Source organism: Chrysemys picta, chromosome 6 (genome assembly GCF_011386835.1).
Source record: "Chrysemys picta bellii isolate R12L10 chromosome 6, ASM1138683v2, whole genome shotgun sequence".
NCBI classification, from domain to species: domain Eukaryota; kingdom Metazoa; phylum Chordata; order Testudines; family Emydidae; genus Chrysemys; species Chrysemys picta.
This window is the reverse complement of record NC_088796.1, coordinates 90,729,307-90,750,266: the sequence shown is the minus strand read 5'-3', so window position 1 is coordinate 90,750,266 and position 20,960 is coordinate 90,729,307. Positions and strand designations below refer to the sequence as shown.

At 44.8% G+C, this 20,960-nt stretch overlaps 2 protein-coding genes across 3 annotated transcripts; both read left to right on the top strand.

The window, feature by feature from the left end:
* The first annotated feature begins 5,526 nt into the window (after window positions 1-5,526).
* Window positions 5,527-20,156, top strand: MLANA (melan-A). Of its 2 annotated transcripts, none has more exons than XM_005296805.2 (5): window positions 5,527-5,647; window positions 6,895-6,993; window positions 10,686-10,782; window positions 12,169-12,270; window positions 19,964-20,156. In XM_005296805.2, exons 2-5 carry the CDS (start codon window positions 6,920-6,922, stop codon window positions 20,030-20,032), a joined length of 342 nt encoding a protein of 113 aa, XP_005296862.2. In that variant the 5' UTR covers window positions 5,527-5,647; window positions 6,895-6,919; the 3' UTR covers window positions 20,033-20,156. The 2 variants fall into 2 exon arrangements, with proteins under 2 accessions (XP_005296862.2, XP_065405420.1); XM_065549348.1 differs by lacking the exon at window positions 19,964-20,156 and adding an exon at window positions 16,004-16,463.
* On the top strand, window positions 12,312-14,493 carry LOC135972214 (uncharacterized). The gene is made up of 2 exons (XM_065549347.1): window positions 12,312-12,829; window positions 13,182-14,493. Exons 1-2 carry the CDS (start codon window positions 12,690-12,692, stop codon window positions 14,323-14,325), a joined length of 1,284 nt encoding a protein of 427 aa, XP_065405419.1. The 5' UTR covers window positions 12,312-12,689; the 3' UTR covers window positions 14,326-14,493.
* Window positions 20,157-20,960: the final 804 nt, after the last annotated feature.

The following is a 20,960-nucleotide window of genomic DNA, read 5'->3' as shown; positions in this document are numbered from 1 at the left end:
TTCTCTTTCCTGCCTTGGGTACCCATTTTAATGCTTGTTTAGTAGGTCTCCCATCTTTCATATGATGTACACATCCCAACTGCCTGTGCCTTCTTTCTTTGATGATATTTTTCTAACATTTGTTTTGTCTTTCCATGAAATGTGTAATATCTTCCTCAGCCTACTGTGATGGGCAGCCTCCAGTCTCTCTTGTTAGCCACTGTCATTGGCCAAGTCTCTGCTCCATACAGTAGTATGCTCACTATAATGGTATGATCTGACCTTTGGTTTAGTATGGAGACCTCTGTTTGGCCAGATGCTGTTCATCCTTCCAAAAAATGGTGTTTGCTTTTCCTAATCTTGTATGAATCTCTTTACTGCAGGCACCTTCAAATTCATCATATTCTCCAGTAGCAGAACTCTTCTACCTATTCATTTTCTCCCCCCCGCCCCAAATACACTTTTGGATCTGTTGTCCTGTTTCCTACCTTCATAATCTTGATTTTCTCTGCATTTACTTTCAATTCAAGTCTTGCTGCATCCTGTTCTACCTATAAAGTAAGGGCAATCATCCCATTCCATGTCACTTAGTAAAGCAAATGTCATCAGCAAAGACAATGAGAGCCTGAAAAACTTAAAAATCCTCAGGAAGAAGCAATGGGAACTCTGGAGACAGCCTCACCCAGAGAAAAGGAAGAGAAACTGGGGGTGGAGGGACATCTACAGGTCCCTCCCCAGTCTCCTCTACTGGAATACACAGAAGAAAAGAGGGAAACTGTGAGCCTAGATGTGGGTCATTTCTGGGCACTACAGGGACAGGAGGAGATGACTTTATCCTGGATTTAGTCACTAATGGAGGCCTAGACATTCTAGAAGCAGGCCAACAAGCCCAATAAGGCTAGGGAGCACAGTCCCATAGTGGAGGGCACCAAACTGAAACATCCTTAGAATAAAGACCTTGCTCTAGAGTTTGGGCATCTCTAGAATGTTGACAGTATGGAGACCTAAATGACCTTGTTGGAGATATGGGTTTGCCATGGTGAGAGTAAGAAGAGAAGCTATAACTCTTCTCAGAAAAATGAGGAGTCCCAGTAGGCATCAGGGAGTGCTAGTGGAGCTGACACCGCATATATCGATGAAGTGGATGGAATAGTTGGTGCTGTGCTAACTGTAGTTGCCGGTGCCTCTGATAGTGAACAGAAAATCCAACAAATGATAGTCCAGGAGAGGGAGAGACAGAAGGTATTTTGCTGTGAAGAATGCCTGCAACATCAATGGCCCAATAGCAGAGCAAGTGTTCAGCCACTAAAGCTAGCACTGCTTACAACCAGACCTCTCCTTAGCACCGGAGGAGCTTTCAGAGCTTTTTTTGTCAGGGGACTTCAAATGTTGATCAGTTTCCGAGGACAAAGAAGGTTTTGAGGAGGCCACTGGAGATGAAGACAAACAACATTTCTCACCTGTTTTTGGCTTAGAAACTGGGACAGCCAGAGGGGCACTTCTCATGGACAAACTCTCCACTGTCTCATGGTTGGGGGTGGTCTCTGAAGAGACACACATTGTCTTCTCAAGACGACGTTCCTTGAGGTGGAAATCCCTCTTCTTTTTGTGTTCTTGTCGGGAAGGAGGCACAAATAGGATATTTGTCCCTCACATGCCCCTCACCTAAGCAGATTAGGCAACGTTTCTGCCTGTCGCTCACAGGGATCATGGCCCTGCATGTGGCATGCTGTTTGAAACCTGGGGATTTCTGCATATTAACCCCACTAAATACTAACTAGCTTACTCTAACTATATACAGATGGAGAATTTATCTGAGGCTGGCTAGTGGAGTGATGAGGAGATCCAAATATCACCATGGGCAGCAAGGTGGAACTGAAATGGAGGCAGTGATCTTGCCCTGTTTACGTCCTCAGCTTGGTGCACAAAGAAGCAGGAGCACATGCATTGCCTTCTGACACGGTTGGGAAAAAAGTTTCCAAGTCAATGCATATACACCTACATTTCAGGTGTCATCAGCATTGCATAGGCACCAGAATCCATACCCACTCAGTAAGGCCTCAGTCCTGTATGGGGAGCTGCCCTAATCTAATATTAGCTAGCTATCAGTTGTGGATTGCTGTAGCACAATGCACTTCAACCGTGCCCCTCTTCACTCTTTACATATCCCTATGCTGGAAGCTGCAGTGAGGTGCCACAGGATCTGGCTATGATAGCACAATATCCGCTGAAGATTCCCCCACCCTTGGGAAGCGGGATCCTTAGTTGGGGGAGATCTGGCTGCTTTTTTGGCCCCTTTGTGGCAGCCAAGTAGCACCAAGGGACCAGACTGTAGCCAAGGATCTGTCCCTATTTTTTCTAACAACAATGAAACTCTTCTGGTAGGGACAGACTAATGGTAAATAAGCTTTGTATAATTAACAACGCTATCCTGCATGGTGCTGGGGAGCGCTTCCTCGGAGAGTCCAAGTCCCCTGAGTTTGCACTGGAATTACTGTTTGTCAAGCACACTCAGCACCTCACAGGAGGCACCAAACACCTTGCATTATCAGGTCCCAAGTAAACATTCCTATTTCTTCCTTACCTTGTTATGGACCTTAAGTTTCAATGAAAGCACAAACAAAAAATCACAAGACCTCATCCTAGAGAGATGAAATGACACTACCACACAACAAAGACAATGGGCCCACTGTTTAAAAGGTCAGACACCTTTTCAGTGACACAGAAAGCATTCATTCTCCACCTATGGATGGTCAGGATTTGGCAGACTCTCAATAGTTTGCCAGAGGCTAATGGATGGCAAAGAAGGTCTGGATTGTTCTGTCTTCTGAACATATTTTTAAATGTTTCTTTCTAAAATGTGATCAGCAGAGAGCTGAATCTCTAGCTCATAGAATGTCTTTAGAAATGTAATGTAGCTGGGGAGGTGGCCCTTCTGGGCACAACTCACTCAAGTTGTGGGTCTCTGCTGGTACATTTCTGCCGCACCGAGGAGGTCCAGCATAGTGGTGACTTCAGTCCTTTCAGGTTGTTCAAAAAGTAATCAGGAACAAAAACCACTACTCAAAACTGTGGTCATCCCACAGGCCTTCAGTAGGGCCCTTCCCTTCTATTCAGCACTTGTTTCCAAAACAATCTGTGCTTCACCTGATTCTCTTCTGATTCTGGTTGTCCCTTCCAGGATGGATGTCTGGCTGGCCAGTGAGTGCCATCTCAGGGCTGCAACCAGGCTTCTCTTCCACCATGAGACACACGGAGCTGTGTCCTCCCTACTCGTCAACCCTGAACAGGGCTAGGCCCTTTCCTTTTATCTCTTCTCCCCACATTTGAAGTTGGATACAGATGTAGCAGAGCAAGGCAATAGAACACTAGAATGGCTGTACCGGGTCAGACCAAAGGTCCATCTAGTCCAGTATCCTGTCTACCGACAGTGGCCAATGCCAGGTGCCCCAGAGGGAGTGGCCCAACAGGCAATGATCAAGTGATCTCTCTCCTGGCATCTATCTCCATCCTCTGACAAACAGAGGCTAGGGACACCATTCCTTACCCATCTTGGCTAATAGCCATTAATGGACTTAACCACCATGAATTTATCCAATTCTCTTTTAAACGCTGTTATAGTCCTAGCCTTCACAACCTCCTCAGGTAAGGAGTTCCACAAGTTGACTGTGCGCTGCATGAAGAAGAACTTCCTTGTATTTGTTTTAAACCTGCTGCCTATTAATTTCATTTGGTGACCCCTAGTTCTTGGATAAGGAAAAGTTATTTACTTATTCCCATAATACATTTTCTCCACATCACTCATGATTTTATATACCTCTATCATATCCCCCCTTAGTCTCCTCTTTTCCAATGGGGTCTACAGACTTTCCCTAACCCTTTCACTGCCGGGGGGAGCTTGTCAGCTTCCCTAACCCCCCCCTCGCCCCCCCCCCCCGGTGGTGTAGGGCCTCTCTGCCCCAACACAGTAATGCTTACAGAGTCTGTGCTTGGTGTTTTAATGATCTCACACTGGTGAGAATTAGGAGCCAAGCCACTGAAGTCAATATGGACACAGGTTTGACAACAGCATAAATGAACATGACCTTGTGTTTCACCGTAACAACTGTTCTACCCCTCGACAACAGCATTATGCCTCTGTGTTATAAGACATTATTTGCACATTTTTCCATTCATTGCTATTAACGTCAGCCCATTGGAAGCTAAAGAATTAAATCAGCTGAAATATTTCCTTTTCCACTGCCGAAGGCAAGATAAAAATACACTAGGTTGTGTTATCACATGAGTTTTTCCATGAATACTGGACTGTTGGCACTGATGAAGAAAAATTATATCTGTTATTTAGCCTCCTTCTCCTAGCAGTGAAACATTTGTTCAAGGGTGGAGAAAATCCATATAAAGAATTATATGAAATCTGCCATTATATAAAGTTGGGGAGTGTGAAAGATTGAATATGAGGCCTTACAAACTTGATATTAGCTCTTTAATGCTATACACAGATCTAAAACCTGATCCTGCAATCCTTTCACATTCAAAACACACAGGAGTACAAGTGTAATAATGCAGAGGAACCACTGCAAGATCAGATAATTATATAGCAGACATTTATTTAAAATGGGCCGATTCTGCTCTTAGTTACTGTGTGACCCCACTGGATTTGTTTTATTGTCATGGCTCCAGCAAAGAGGATTTTTTAAGTCCCATGGGATAATGGAAAGCAGAATTCAGCCCAATGAGTAGAAAAGATTAAACAAATAAGGTCCTGTCCAGACTGGGAGCAGAACCATGCTAGCTTCGAATGTTTGCCCAGAAGAAAGATGTGTTCCAAAAATAATAAGTCCTAAACACGCTAGTGACTATATTAGGAAAAATCCAGTGCACTGGTGCCAACAGTGGAGGAAGTTGTAGTGTAGACAAAGTTCATGTGTTTTTAATCACCATTTTATCTAATAAGGCAAAAACGGGGGGAGGGGGTGAGGGGGACAACACACACCCCAGAAGTAGTGTCTTGCTCTCCTGAACCCCTCACTAACTAAATCATAGTGTAGTAGTTATGGCTTAAGTGGTTTCTTTTTACTAGAGCGCTTGCTTACTTACCAGTATCAAATGAGCTACATTGGTGGTAAGGGCTCTTTATACTGGTATAACTGCATACACATGAGGGATTTGCACCTATTTATATCAGTTTATAAACTGATATGGCTATAGTGGTCCAAAAACTGCATGTAGATAAACTTTCAATTAAACTGGTGCAAAAACTGTGTGTAGACAAGCACTAACTCAGAAACAAAAGCAATATAAACAGTTTTAAACAGGTACAAGTGTGTCCGTACTCTGAGTTTTTACTGGTTTAGGTAAATTGGTGCAAAACCGGTGTGCGGCTCAGCCCTATGCAGTGTATGGGAGAGCATGGAAAAGTAATAGATTGTGTAGCTGTTTACTGAAAAGAATGGGGGGGGGGGGGGAGGAGAAGAGAGAAGAAAGGGAAAAAACTGTCTCTCTGCTTAGCCTCTTTCATGCTAATTAAAGAAATCAAAGGCAGCACCATTTGGAATTCAAACTCGTGATAGTCATGAGTGTAGAGACCAAAAAGAAGGATTAAATGCTAGAGAAAAAAAGCTGCATATGCCTCCACCTAGCAGGCAGAGAGTGTGGGTCTGTGAAGAAGGTAAGGCTTGCATTATTCTGCTAGAATTTCCCTGCGTTATTTTAAAACTAAGTTTCAGAAGAGGTTTACTGGCTAATTCTGAATTCTCTGAAAAAAGTTATTTAATTAGGCCTTATTTCTTTTTAAAAAGAGCCATTTTGTCTTAATTGAATTTGGTGATATACAGTAGAATTTGCTCTTGTGCTATTTAACTGAAACCAATGTGTTTACTTATGTCTTTTTCTATGGTTGTATCAGATAAATTAGGTTTGAACTGTTCTGTCTGATCAGATTTGGATCTGATGGCAATTAAGCATGCACAGATAGCAAATGTAAATTGGCGCAGCTCTCTCCAAGTCAATGAAGCTGTGCCAGTTTATGCTAGGTAAGGGGCTTATCTAGATAGACACCACTACAGTGGCTGTAGCACCCTACTGAAGACACTACCTGCATTGACAGGAGGGGTTCTCCTGCCAGCAAAGGTAATCCATCTTCCCTACAGGCAGGCTCGGTCAACAGGAAAATTCTTCCATCTGCCTAGTGCTGTCTACAGCGGGGATTAGGTAGGTTTAACTGTGACACTTGGGGTCTGGATTTTTCACATAATTATACTGACCTTATTTCCTAGTGTAGATCAGGCCTAAGTATCTGGCTTTTGAAGAGAATAGAAACAAACACTGTAAGTAAAATATTCACCTTCTTTTTCATCTACTTCTCCCCTATCTCACTCTTAGATAAAGGGCATTATTAAGAGACTCATTTAGAGAACAGGAATAATCTGTTAGAGCCAATCATTTGGTCATATGAATTTACCAAAAACGTATGAGTGGTCTAAAGCACGGTGGTCTAAAGCACCTCCTACATTGTCTTCAGGGCTGGTTTCAAAATACAGTGGATTCACCTTAGGTTGGAAGGAAAACCTATTCTCCTTGAGAAATGTCACTTCAGAAACCTGCAAATGTTTAACATCTAAAGAGAATAAGCCAAATCCTTCTTTCAGTCACAGTAGTGCAAACCCAGAGTAGCTCGACTAAAGTTTGTGGAGTTATAACTTTGGGTTTGCATCAGTATGGCAGTGTAACTGACAGCTGAATTTGATCCAATGTGTTTTGTTTTTGTTAAGTTACCACAGCCTTGTGTGTAAATAAATCTACTTTTTTCTAAAAATGTTTAAAAGAAACCCAAACCCTCTTTCTTCTGGTAATGGAAATGGTGATAATATATTATGCCTTAGGAGTACTGTAATGGATTACTCTTTGTCCTTGTAGGTGTGACCAAAACCAGTCCTACAAAATGCCCAAAGGAGATCGCCAAACAGATGGCATCTTCAGCAGAGGAAAGCAATATACTTATCTTGCAGCAGAAGAGTAAGTATAAAACAAAACCATGACAGCATCAAAGCTAGTGAAAAGAATTACATTCAAATTCAGATATGTGGCATTCTCTAAAAGTCTGTTTATAAATGACTCAACAGAGAAGTTTTCCTCCATCCTGGGAACAGAATTTTACAAAGTAGGATTTTTCTTCTTTGTTGCAACCAAGAAAACAGAACCCAGGAAAAATTAATCAGAATTTTTGTGTTTGGGGAAAGTAAAGTCTATCTATTTTGTAGTTTTCTATAGCATCTATCACTTCAGTATCACAAGAAGCACTTGACAGTTAAATAAACTCTGTATGGCAGAATCTAAAAGCGGTTTTACCAGAGGAGGAAAGAGTAAACAAAATCAATGGCAGTTTCAAAACTGCATTGTTAATTCAGCTGACCACAAGCATTAAAATTAATGATTTTTGTAATAAAAGATTTACACTTATTGGTGCTTATTTAGCATAATTCATCTAAGGAAGCTGCACTGAATTTGACTGCTGTCTCTGAAAAAGAGCTGCTGTCTGCATCCACGTGTCATAAGAACCTCAAAGGGGGCATCATCTGACCAAAAAGTGAGTGGTATTAGCCAAAACCCATGGTAAACAGCAACATATCCCCCCAAACAGGAGAAGACTGAGGCTTGGTCTATACAACCAATGTATGTCGGTATAACTACATAGCTCAGGAGTGTGGAAAAGCCACGCCGACAGACATGGTTCTACCAACCTGGCCCCCAGCGTAGACAGTGCTATGTTGATGGGAGCACTTCTCTTGTTGACATAGCTACTGCCTCTCGGGGAGACAGAATACCTACGCTGATGGAGAAGCTCTCCTGTCCGCATAGGTAGCATCTTCACTAAGTGCTGCAGCGGTGCTGCTGCAGTGCTACAAGTGTAGACAAGCCCTTATAATGCTGCACGAAAGCGAGTCTACATAAATTGGCACCAGGTGAGACTAACCCTAAGCCAAACTAATGAGAGAGCTTGACACATAAAGGCTTTAATTATTTGGGTCCTGATTACTTGAGAGGCTAACTTGCCACGGGTGTGATACGAGTGCAGTTGGTACCTTCTAAGGTCCTGGACATAACAGCCCCCTTCTGGGTCTGTGGAACTTGCTCCCCATCTTGGCTTATCAGAGTCACCAGATTTGGTGACTTGTACCTCATGCTGCAAGATGCACCTGTTTTCCCACATTTCACCTGGAGAGCAGAGAAGGATGGGGGGGGGGGAGGAGAGGGAATTCCCAAGCTCTGCCCCAAATAGCTTGATCCCCTAAAAGGGAAAGTCAACTAGCCTAGTCTCAGCACTCATTCCGAGTCAAATGTACCTACATCCGGCCATGGTGACTCAGCTCGATCTAGCTGCAATGAAAGTAGCATCAAATGAAGCATCACACAGTTATGAAGTGGATTATAGTGGGGGTGAGAAGGTGAAGAGGACCTAGTAGTTCGGCTCAAAGAGAGGGAAAATAAAGAATGACTCTCTCTCCAGGTCCATTTGGAGCATTCAGGCTATGAACATTGCCATTGACTCAATTTTTAGTACCACCGTTGCACTGATCTTCTCTGCAGAGAAGGCCAGATTCACTTGTCTATCTATAGAGCCTGGACAGGAGGGGTAGTGTCAGCGGAGATGGGATAACAGGCAGGGAATCAATAGACGCATCAACCTTTAGAGTGATAAAAATCCTCTCAGGCCCCCTTGGGGGAGACAGGGTAACAGCCACAGCATGAGAATTGTGGATGGGGAGATGGAGCTGGGGAGCAGAGGAGACAGAGAGGGAGCAGTGGAGAAGGCTCTGGCCTTGGTAACTTGAAATTGAGATGGGGGGGAAAAGATCGCCAGAATCAGAAACTACTGGCAGCTGCTGGAGGAAGGGTGCGTGGCTTCCCTGAGCAGAGATTACTAGACACAGGAGCAAAGCCAGCAGAGCCATCTCAGATCCTGGCATGACTGTGCAGCTGCAGGGAAACTGCTGTGCAGAGCTGCAAGGAAAAGCAGCAAGCTGTTACCTGCCTTGTCATGCAGACCAACATGTCACCAGCCAGGTGAGAGTGCCCTGTCAGAAGAAGGAGAGAGAGTTAACAGGACCTTCCAGAATTTGACACCCTGAGACAGGGCCGGCTCCAGCATTTCTGCCGCCCCAAGCAAAAAAAAAAAAAAAAAAAAAGCCGCGATCGGCGGCGGCAGTTCAGCGGCAGGTCCTTCACTCCTAGAGGGAGTGAGGGACCTGCCGCCCCCGAATTGCCGCAGGTGCTGCCCCTCTCCCCTGGCCGCCCCAAGCACCTGCTTGTTAAGCTGGTGCCTGGAGCCGGCCCTGCCCTGAGAGCTGGGAAAGCTTGCTGGTTCCAAAGGGCTGAAGGCCCCCAACTGTCTCTGCAAGCAGGAAGCTCAGACACAAAGCTGGCTGCTCTAGTTTCCACACCCACGATCTCTGTTCACTTCCATGTCCAACTTCTTAGCAATAGAAAAAAGGAAGGAAAAGAAAGACTATCTTTCTCCCCCCTCCCCTCCAAGCGGAAACAGTGGGACAGAACAGGGGAACCGAAGTGAGTGTTCCATGCTTCTAAATAGAAAGAAGCATTAGAACTGGAAGGAAGAGAGAACTAACAAGGGTTTATAAAGACGGATAAAAAAAACCCCACCTCTCTCAATTCTTTTGTCTCCAGGCTTCTTTAAACGGTACTATAATCCCAACTGTCTTGAATCTCTGTCATAGACTAGGAAAAGACAGATGTATGGCTACATATCCTGTTAAGCCCATGGTCCCCAAACTCAATGTAACTCAAATTCCCACCCTCTAATCACAGTCATTGTGCTTACTGTGTCATGGAACAGGATACAAGTTAGGAAGTTGTCGGTGCACAGTTTACAGTCTTACCTCTTTTCTGAAGTTGATTACTGGCTTTATAAATCATTACCCCTTTTGTCTCTGGCATTCGCTATAACATGGTAGATGTTGGACAGAGATCCCAGTGTTCTTTGCCTAAAGAGATTCAACTAATAAAAATGGGACGTATTTCTTATATAGCTTTTCCATTATGGGAATGCTCTCTTCAGGGATTGGGGTGCGTTCTATAAGTGGTGGTTCTTTGCCTCAAATAGTGGTCTCCAATGATTGCATTTTCCCCGGTTGTTGAAATGGTCAAGCTTTTGGCAAGGACTTTAGCTAGTCAGTTACAATGGGGAGGTTGGCAGGAACCAGAGACTTAGACAAGAATGTGTAGCTGCCAGCTGGAGTGGGTTGAAGCTAAGAACAAATGTTGTGTCAAATTTTGCAGAAACGTTTTGGCCAATTCTTTTTCTATAGTTCTCTAGTCCTCAAAGGAGTTGTTTAACATGAAATTCTGAAGGTCCAAAATTCCCACAAATGAGTGGAAGTCTCATTCAGAGGGCAGGTTGTACAGTGTCCAGCAAATGAGGTTACCGTTCAATAGCTATTTTTATCTTTGATATTCACCATGTGTTGCTTCATACTCTATAGATCATCCAACCACTGCAGGATTACTCACTGCCTGGTGGTTCAAGAGCTCAACATATTAATAGTTTTATTTTTTAAAAGGCACAGTATAGTTCATTTGTGTTCTCATATAAGCCTCTTGAAATTACAGCATTCACATTTATCAGCAAACATTTGTGCTAAACACACTCACTTATGGAAAAATTCATCTAGTTTTTCGTTTTGCAACAGGGCTGCAGGTATTGGAATCCTTGTTGTGGTTCTTGCTGTTTTACTGATCATTGGCTGCTGGTATTACAAAAGGCGATGTGGCTATAAAAACCTCCAGGTAAGTGTGGCAATTCATGTTCTGGTACACCATCATTATTATTATGGTAGTGCCTAGAGGACACCACCAAGATCAGGGCACCATTGAACGAGGCACTGTACAAACACATATGAGAAAGCTTTTAAAATAAGACGGGGGGGGGGAGGGAGAGAGAAGAGGAAACCAAGGCACAGAGAAGTGAAGTGACTTGTCGAAATAAATAAATAACCCCCCCACACACACACACAAAAACAAACAAACACCCACCTACAAACCACCACACACGATCAGTGGCAGGGCCAGGAGTAAAACCCTGTCCTGCAGACTCTCAGTACAGTACCTTTTCAATTACATCATGCTGCCACTAATATATATCGAACACCCCAAGTCTGCTAAGCACTTTAAGTCAAATCAAAGACTTAGTCTCTTCCTCTAATAGTTTACATCTAAACAACAAATGGCGCGGGGATAGGGAAGGAGGATGACAAGGGTTACAATTACAAGCTTATGTGTTTAATATAGTGGTTGTACATGTGCACTGTGTTGTCCGTTTATATAAAAAGGTAACTTGCAAAGGAGGAAAATTAATTTGTGCCCTTTTGTACTTCTTTAGATTTTATTTATACATCATAAAGAGGTACTTGCTGAGAGTTTCAAAGATATTATATTTGGAGTTCTGTCTTCTCTTAGTTGAATGGGTTAGTAGTTTTGAACCCTTAACAATAAGAGCTTTTCTCCAAAATATTTTACTTAAATAGGTTTTGTACAACCTGAATAAAACTCTCCTCTCATCTCAATTAATTGGAAGTTGTACGTCCTTGTGATATCATAACCCTATTACCTCTCCCCTCCAGTGGGGCATAGTGTCTTCCAGAGTACACATGACCTGAATTTCTATAGTGTTAAAAACCCACCTTCGAAAACCAAAATAAAACACTTTTCAGACTCTTTATACATCACAGAAAATGCAAAGTAATTTTTCCCCTTTAAAAGTATTATGAAAATATAATTATGATGTTTGTTGGGGGAGAAACTGGACAGAAGAAAGTGACTATGCAGGACTGAAATAGGAAAGGAAGAAGAGAGGTGAGAAGGAATGATTTTAAAAAGTGGGGGACATCAGAGGGAGAGGCATAGCAGCTGGAGGAGAACAGGATAAAACAGCAATGTGTGGGAATTGGAGACAGGTGGAAGTTAGTACATTTTTGTCCTAATTTTTGATCATCCCATGATTGGATGTCTCTGAAAAAAGAGCATGGATTGCATTAGCAGTGACAAAGCTTGCATAATGCCTACTGGCATTATGTCCACATTCTTATTGACTTTCACACTTTAAGTGATACATTTATAGTCATACTCAAGGATTCTTTTTCTGTCACTCTTACCTTTCCTTACTGTCTATTACAGAGTAAAAGCTCACATGCTGGCACTATGAGAAGGGTGGCAGGTGAAGATGCCCCACTGGATTGCAAAGCACTTTTACAGGAGTACAGCAACTTTAATTCTGTGGTAAGCTGAAGTCCAAAGTTTCATTTACTTACAACATTTAGGGTATGTCTACACTACGAGAGTAGTTCGATTTTACTTAAATCGAATTTTTGGAATCGATATTGCAAAGTCGAACGTGTGTGTCCACACTAAGGACAGTAATTCGACTTTGTGAGTCCACAGTAACGGGGAAAGCGTCGACATTGGAAGCGGTGCACTGTGGGCAGCTATCCCAGAGTTCCCGCAGTCCCCGCTGCCCATTGGAATTCTGGGTGGAGCCGCAAATGCCTTCTGGGTAAAAAAAATGTGTCGAGGGTGCTTTTGGGTAACTGTCGTCATCCGTCCATCACTCCCGCCCTCCCTCCCTGAAAGCGCCGGCGGGAAATCAGTTCGCGCACTTTTCTAGTCAGTGACAGCGCGGACGCCACAGCACTGCGAGCATGGAGCACGCTGCGACCATCGCTGCAGTTGTGGCCGCTCTCAACGCCTCGCAGCTTATCATCCACCTTTCCCTGAGGCAGATGCAGATAAGTCAGGCGAGGAGGCTACGGCACCGCGGTGAGGGCCTGAAGTCTGAGAGGTTTCAGAGTAGCAGCCGTGTTAGTCTGTATCTGCAAAAAGAAGAACAGGAGTACTTGTGGCACCTTAGAGACTAACAAATTTATTAGAGCATAAGCTTTCGTGGACTACAGCCCACTTCTTCGGATGCATATGCTCAGCACGGCTGCAGCAAGGTATTTACTTCCCGGACCACAAAATAACTGTTGGGGATGTGGAGATGCCTATAGTCATCCTTGGGGACCCAGCCTACCCGCTAATGCATATGCATCCGAAGAAGTGGGCTGTAGTCCACGAAAGCTTATGCTCTAATAAATTTGTTAGTCTCTAAGGTGCCACAAGTACTCCTGTTCTTCTTTTTTGAAGTCTGAGAGTAGCACAGACCTCTCAGAAAGCACGGGACCCAGCGCCGAGGACATCACGGTGGCAATGGGTCATGTTGATGCCGTGGAACGGCGATTCTGGGCCCGGGAAACAAGCACTGAGTGGTGGGACCGCATAGTGCTGCAGGTCTGGGATGAATCCCAGTGGCTGCGAAACTTTCGCATGCGGAAGGGAACTTTCCTTGAACTTTGTGAGTTGCTGTCCCCTGCCCTGAAGCGCAATGACACCCGGATGCGAGCAGCCCTGACTGTCCAGAAGCGAGTGGCCATAGCCCTCTGGAAGCTTGCAACGCCAGACAGCTACCGGTCAGTCGCGAACCAATTTGGCGTGGGCAAATCTACCGTGGGGGTTGTTGTGATGCAAGTAGCCAAGGCAATCGTTGATGTACTGCTGTCAAAGGTAGTGACCCTGGGAAACATGGAGGCGATCATAGATGGCTTCGCAGCGATGGGATTCCCAAACTGCGGTGGGGCCATAGATGGAACTCACATCCCTATCCTGGCACCGCACCACCAGGCCAGCCAGTACATTAACAGAAAGGGCTACTTTTCCATGGTGCTGCAAGCACTGGTGGACCACAGGGGACGTTTTACCAACATCTACGTCGGATGGCCGGGCAAGGTTCATGACGCTCGTGTTTTCAGGAACTCTGGTCTGTTTAGATGGCTGCAGCAAGGTATTTACTTCCCGGACCACAAAATAACTGTTGGGGATGTGGAGATGCCTATAGTCATCCTCGGGGACCCAGCCTACCCGCTAATGCCCTGGCTCATGAAGCCCTATACTGGCGCCCTGGACAGTGAAAAAGAACTCTTCAACTACCGGCTGAGCAAGTGCAGAATGGTGGTGGAGTGTGCTTTTGGCCGTCTCAAGGGGAGATGGAGAAGCTTACTGACTCGCTGTGATCTCAGCGAAACCAATATCCCCATTGTTATAGCAGCTTGCTGTGTGCTCCACAATCTCTGTGAGAGCAAGGGGGAGACCTTTATGGCGGGGTGGGAGGTTGAGGCAAATAGCCTGGCTTCTGATTACGCACAGCCAGACAGCCGGGCGATTAGAAGAGACCAGCGGGACGCGCTGTGCATCCGGGAGGCTTTGAAAGCTAGGTTCCACAGTGAGCAGGGTAACCTGTGACTTTTAAGTTAGTGTACAGAGAAGCTGAACCTGCCCCCGTTTCTTTACCCAGTTAATGTTGACTATCCTCTCCAGTTACATACCCCCTTCACCCCCTTCCAACACACGTTTAGAAATAAAATCACTTCTACTTTGTTAATGAACACCGTTCTCTTTACTACTGTTTTCGTGGGAATGTTTTAAAACTGGGAAGCAGACTGTGGTGGGGAGCGGGTGTAGTGTAGTGACGCAAATGAAGCTTCTAAACTCAAGGATTGACAGGCTCCGCTGTGGTGGGCTGGTTGTTTCAACGGAGCCTGTCACCCCTCCTGATCGGGACTGTGTGTATGGGGGGGCTATGTGACTTTGTGGCAGGGGGAGGACGGTTACAGATCCCCTGCTGCGTGGCTCTGTGATCCTGCATAAGGACCGCCGCTTAAGATCTGTAACTGCCCTCCCCCGCCACAAAGTCACAGAGCAACCCACCCCCCACCACATAACATGAAAACCTCCTTCCAGACTGACCAGGGTAACTAGTCACTGCACTGTGTATGTGCCCTGCTGCTGTACCTGCCCCCGCCTATGTACCCTGCCAAAGGTGACTGTCCTGTCCAATTACCAACCCCCTTTCCCCTCCTCCTCCAAAAGAACATGATGGAAACAGTAATTAACAGAAACGTATTTTTTATTATCAACTACACATGGAACTGGGAGGTGAAACTTGGACGGGGGCTTGTCAAATTTGGGGGAATGAGAGCCTTCTACTACTAGAGCTCTCTGCAGGGGTGGAGTGAGAGTTAGCACGGACTCTGCCGCCCCTCCTTCTTTGGACTTTGGGTGAGGTGGGTATGGGACTTGGTGGCGGGGGAGGGCGGTTAGAGATAGACTGCAGCGGGGCTCTGTCCTCCTGCCTCCGTTCCTGCAGAACATCCACAAGGCGCCGGAGCGTGTCCGTTTGCTCCCTCAGTAGTCCAAGCAGCGTTTGAGTCGCCTGCTGGTCTTTCTGCCGCCACCTCTCCTCCCGATCCATGTTTGCTTGGTGCATTTGGGACAAGTTCTCCCGCCACTGGGTCTGCTGTGCTGCCTGGGCTCGGGAGCAGGCCATAAGCTCCGAGAACATGTCCTCCCGTGTCCTCTTCTTCCTACGCCTAATCTGCGCTAGCCTCTGGGAGTGTGATGCCAGGCTAGGTTGTGAGACAGTCGCAGATGTGGCTGTGGGAATGGGAAAAAGGGAGTGAATTCCTCAGAAAGATAAATGTAGTTGTGAACAAAGAACATAGTCTTTCTCTGTGAACAAGACCATGCACAGCACCTATCACATGCGCACTCAGCACAAGGTCGAATTCTCGGCCTTCGCATTCAGTGCCTGGGGTCTTGCACAGCACATTTGAGAAGCGGGGCAGGACAACGGAATTTCTGTTGCAGGCAGACATGGTAAGCCGTAGACTTGTGGCAGCTTAAAACTTTAATATTAGCAATGGCCTCATTTCACATTGAAAGCAATGTCAGTCCCTGCTGCCAGCAATCCGGCAAGCAGGAACTCTGCCCCTGTTCCACCCCCTCGCGACTGTCCCCGGGAACGATCCCTGTAGGCTGCCCCTCTCCCGCCTCCACAGCGTGGCTGCAAACCAGCGGTTACAGTTCTGTAAAGGAACGGGCAAGCAGTCCCAACACTAACATTCCCCTACCTAATTCAAAGCAGGTCACCATGAGCGACATCACCCTCATGAGGATCTCTGACAGCGAGAAAGAGAGAATGCTTCGGGAAAGCCTCCAAAGACCAGGGCCGTATGCCGCCCTGCTGTGCAGAGCAATGATTCCCGAGTACTTGATTGTCTCGTGGCGCGGCAACGTGTCATACTATGGAGGACCCAATAAGGCCGCTCTCCCCAGGAACCTGATGCAACGGCTTTCCAATTACCTCCAGGAGAGCTTCATCGAGATGTCCCAGGAGGATTTCTGCTCTATCCCCGGACATATAGACTGCATTTTACTCTAGCTGCACTAGCAGTGACTAAACAGTAGAGCGGCTTGGGCAGGACAATCATGCAAAACCGGACATTGTTAGATTTTTTTTCAATAGTTGCACTGCCCAGAACTGAACCGTTAAGCGCCTAGGGCAAACTAATCATGAGAAACCCATTTTTGTTATTGTTAATATTCCTGTTCTGTTAAAAATAAATGTTTAGATGTTTATAGATTCATAGATTCATAGATTATAGGACTGGAAGGGACCTCGAGAGGTCATCGAGTCCAGTCCCCTGCCCGCATGGCAGGACCAAATACTGTCTAGACCATCCCTGATAGACATTTATCTAACCTACTCTTAAATATCTCCAGAGACGGAGATTCCACAACCTCCCTAGGCAATTTGTTCCAGTGTTTAACCACCCTGACAGTTAGGAACTTTTTCCTAATGTCCAACCTAGACCTCCCTTGCTGCAGTTTAAACCCATTGTTTCTGGTTCTATCCTTAGAGGCTAAGGTGAACAAGTTTTCTCCCTGCTCCTTATGACACCCTTTTAGATACCTGTAAACTGCTATCATGTCCCCTCTCAGTCTTCTCTTTTCCAAACTAAACAAACCCAATTCTTTCAGCCTTCCTTCATAGGTCATGTTCTCAAGACCTTTAATCATTCTTGTTGCTCTTCTTTGGACCCTTTCCAATTTCTCCACATCTTTTTTAAAATGCGGCGCCCAGAACTGGACACAATACTCCAGCTGAGGCCTAACCAGAGCAGAGTAGAGCGGAAGAATGACTTCTCGTGTCTTGCTCACAACACACCTGTTAATACATCCCAGAATCATGTTTGCTTTTTTTGCAACAGCATCACACTGTTGACTCATATTTAGCTTGTGGTCCACTATAACCCCTAGATCCCTTTCTGCCGTACTCCTACCTAGACAGTCTTTTCCCATTCTGTATGTGTGAAATTGATTTTTCCTTCCTAAGTGGAGCACTTTGCATTTGTCTTTGTTAAACTTCATCCTGTTTAACTCAGACCATTTCTCCAATTTGTCCAGATCATTTTGAATTATGACCCTGTCCTCCAAAGTAGTTGCAATCCCTCCCAGTTTGGTATCATCCGCAAACTTAATAAGCGTACTTTCTATGCCAATATCTAAGTCATTGATGAAGATATTGAACAGAGCCGGTCCCAAAACAGACCCCTGTGGTACCCCACTCGTTACGCCTTTCCAGCAGGATTGGGAACCATTAATAACAACTCTCTGAGTACGGTTATCCAGCCAGTTATGCACCCACCTTATAGTAGCCCCATCTAAATTGTATTTGCCTAGTTTATCGATAAGAATATCATGCGAGACCGTATCAAATGCCTTACTAAAGTCTAGGTATACCACATCCACCACTTCACCCTTATCCACAAGGCTCGTTATCCTATCAAAGAAAGCTATCAGATTGGTTTGACATGATTTGTTCTTCACAAATCCATGCTGGCTGTTCCCTATCACCTTACCACCTTCCAAGTGTTTGCAGATGATTTCCTTAATTACTTGCTCCATTATCTTCCCTGGCACAGAAGTTAAACTAACTGGTCTGTAGTTTCCTGGGTTGTTTTTATTTCCCTTTTTATAGATGGGCACTATATTTGCCCTTTTCCAGTCTACAGCACTCCAGTTTACAACACTTACTGGCTGATCCTTCCCCAGATTCTGTGTCCGGGGTAACGGCTGAGGACGGTTGGTAGGGGATCTCTGTAAGGGTGATGAAGAGATCCTGGCTGTCGGGGAAATCAGCGTTGTGAGCGCTGTCGACTGCCTCGTCCTCCTCATCTCCTTCCTCATCTTCCCCGTCCGCTAACATGTCCGAGGAACTGGCCGTGGACAATATCCCATCCTCAGAGTCCACGGTCAGTGGTGGGGTAGTGGTGGCAGCCGCACCGAGGATGGAATGCAGTGCCTTGTAGAAACGGGATGTCTGGGGATGGGATCCGGAGCGTCCGTTTGCCTCTTTGGTCTTCTGGTAGCCTTGTCTCAGCTCCTTGATTTTCACGCGGCACTGCGTTGCATCCCGGCTGTATCCTCTCTCTGACATGTCTTTAGAGATCTTCTCATAGATCTTTGCATTCCGTTTCTTGGAGCGCAGCTCGGAAAGCATGGACTCATCGCCCCACACAGCGATCAGATCCAAGACTTCCCGATCAGTCCATGCTGGGGCCCTCTTTCTATTCTGAGATTGCACGGCCATCACTGCTGGAGAGCTCTGCATCGTTGCCAGTGCTGCTGAGCTCGCCACGATGTCCAGACAGGAAATGAGATTCAAACTGGCCAGACAGGAAAAGGAATTCCAATTCAAATTTTCCCGGGGCTTTTCCTGTGTGGCTGGTCAGAGCATCCGAGCTCGTACTGCTGTCCAGAGCGTCAACAGAGTGGTGCACTGTGGGATAGCTCCCGGAGCTATTAGCGTCGATTTCCATCCACACCTAGCCTAATTCGACATGGCCATGTCGAATTTAGCGCTACTCCCCTCGTCGGGGAGGAGTACAGAAGTCGAATTAAAGAGACCTCTATGTCGAACTAAATAGCTTCGCGGTGTGGACGGGTGCAGGGTTAATTCGATGTAACAGCGCTAACTTCAACATAAACGCCTAGTGTAGACCAGGCCTTAGTGAACGCTGCAGTTAGTCAGTGAGATGACCCTTGGTGAAGAAGTAATGCCGGACTCTTTTACCTCTGGTCAATGACATCTTCTCTGGATTTGCATTATCTAAGCTGGGTCTGCATCTTCCACATGTTGACCCAATCTGTTAAGAAAAGTACTCTTGTAATTCTTGTAATGAAAATGATTTGTGAAATCTAATATTAATAGCTTGCCTTTTAAAAATTCTCTTCTTCCTCCTCGACTTTAATGCTACTCTGATTTAGTTGCAACATGATCATTCCTATTTGATCCACTAGCTGTAATAAAATGGTTATATGCTACAATATCCTGCAATAGCAGGGTCTTCATGTCAACAACTCTACCATTTTTATGGTGTGTGGGATTCCCTGATCGGATATTGATTGTTTGTTCTTCTGACATGCAGTACCAAAATCCACATACTAGCTATTTATCGTAGCATTAATTGGGATCCTCAGCATCAATCGGCACAGAAAGATGCATTGTAACCAATAAATGCCCATTCCCCCCAAAATAGTTCAACTTCCAGAAAGTGAATATGAATAGTTAAATATAAATACATTTAGTCGAAAGGAAAAAGGGTAATGAAATAATTTATGGTCAATATCCAATAAATATTGTTAAGTTTGAAATAAGGTATGTACTTAAATCTGCCACGACTCTAATGTTTTATTATAATCTTCCTCCCCCCCCCCATCCCCTTGAAAAAGCCTATCCTTACAGTACTGAACATTTATTCTTTGATAGCAGCTGCATGGACAAATGTCTCATCACAAAATGAACTCAATATTATGCACAACCAAAAAAGCAATGCTAATTTAAAAAAAAAAATTCTGTTGGTTCAGCTGTTCTAAACTACAGTATTATTTAAGGACAACCAAGTAAACGAATGTGAAATTCTTAAGAGGAATACAGAGCCGGCTAAAAGATAATATTTCAGATTTAGTGTGGTTTGCTTGTCCCCCAATGCATTCATTCTATTTAGCATCTTCACCCCATTTTTTGTTGTTACCACAGGTACCTGATGCTCCACCAGCATATGACAAAATCTCTGCAGACCCATTGCCACCACCTTATTCACCATGATGTTGAGTCAGTCTTAAATGCCAAGTATACAAATTGCTTCTCTTCGTGCTTTTGCTTAAACTCATCTGCAAACCTAGCATTCTTTATGGGTAAACTGTAATAATAAAGTACACATTTCCATGAATAGTTGCTGACAGTTATAGCCTGGTTCAATTTACTTTTCAGCCACAGCACCAGTTCTTGTGATACTTAGATGAAGTTGAACACATTTTGGCTTTAACTTTTCATTCTGTTGGTCAGATTAATTCAACATACAAGCAGATCACAAAACTGGCTATGTTATAGTCCCCATATTTCTACCAAGAATACAGGTATGCTGCAGTGTGAGAAGGGAGAGGTCTTTGCTCTCCACTTTTTTCCCCTCTTTTTGGGGTGGGGTTGGGGGGAGGAATTTCAGATAAAGCTTTAATAAAAAAAAATCAGCTAGAGTGGTTTTACTTCATCTAGTATTGCAAAGACCAGCCATTTCTCCTACAAGCACTTTTTAAAAGCATACTAGCCATAGGGACTCAGTAGAAGCCAGAACACACACAATTGACAAAATACTGTTTTTCTGGGTTTTATCCCCATATCACCGTTTCTGCATCTGTGTTAGATGCAGCTCCTCGTTAAATTTAAAATATGAATGAGGCAAGATAGGAATTGCTGCTTAAAGTAAATAAGTTATATCTATATTACCCTATACCTGTCACTATGGTATGGTCATCATTGGACTTTTTGTTGGAAGTAGGGTGACCGGACAGCAAGTGTGAAAAATTGGAACGGGTGTGTGTGTGGGGGGGGGGGGGAGGGGTAATAGACATCTATATAAGAAAAAGGCCCAAATATCCGGACTGTCCCTATAAAATCGGGACATCTGGTCACCCTAGTTGGAAGTCTTACGAGAGAGGAGAAGGACTAAATAAGCATGAAGTTTGAAATACCATCT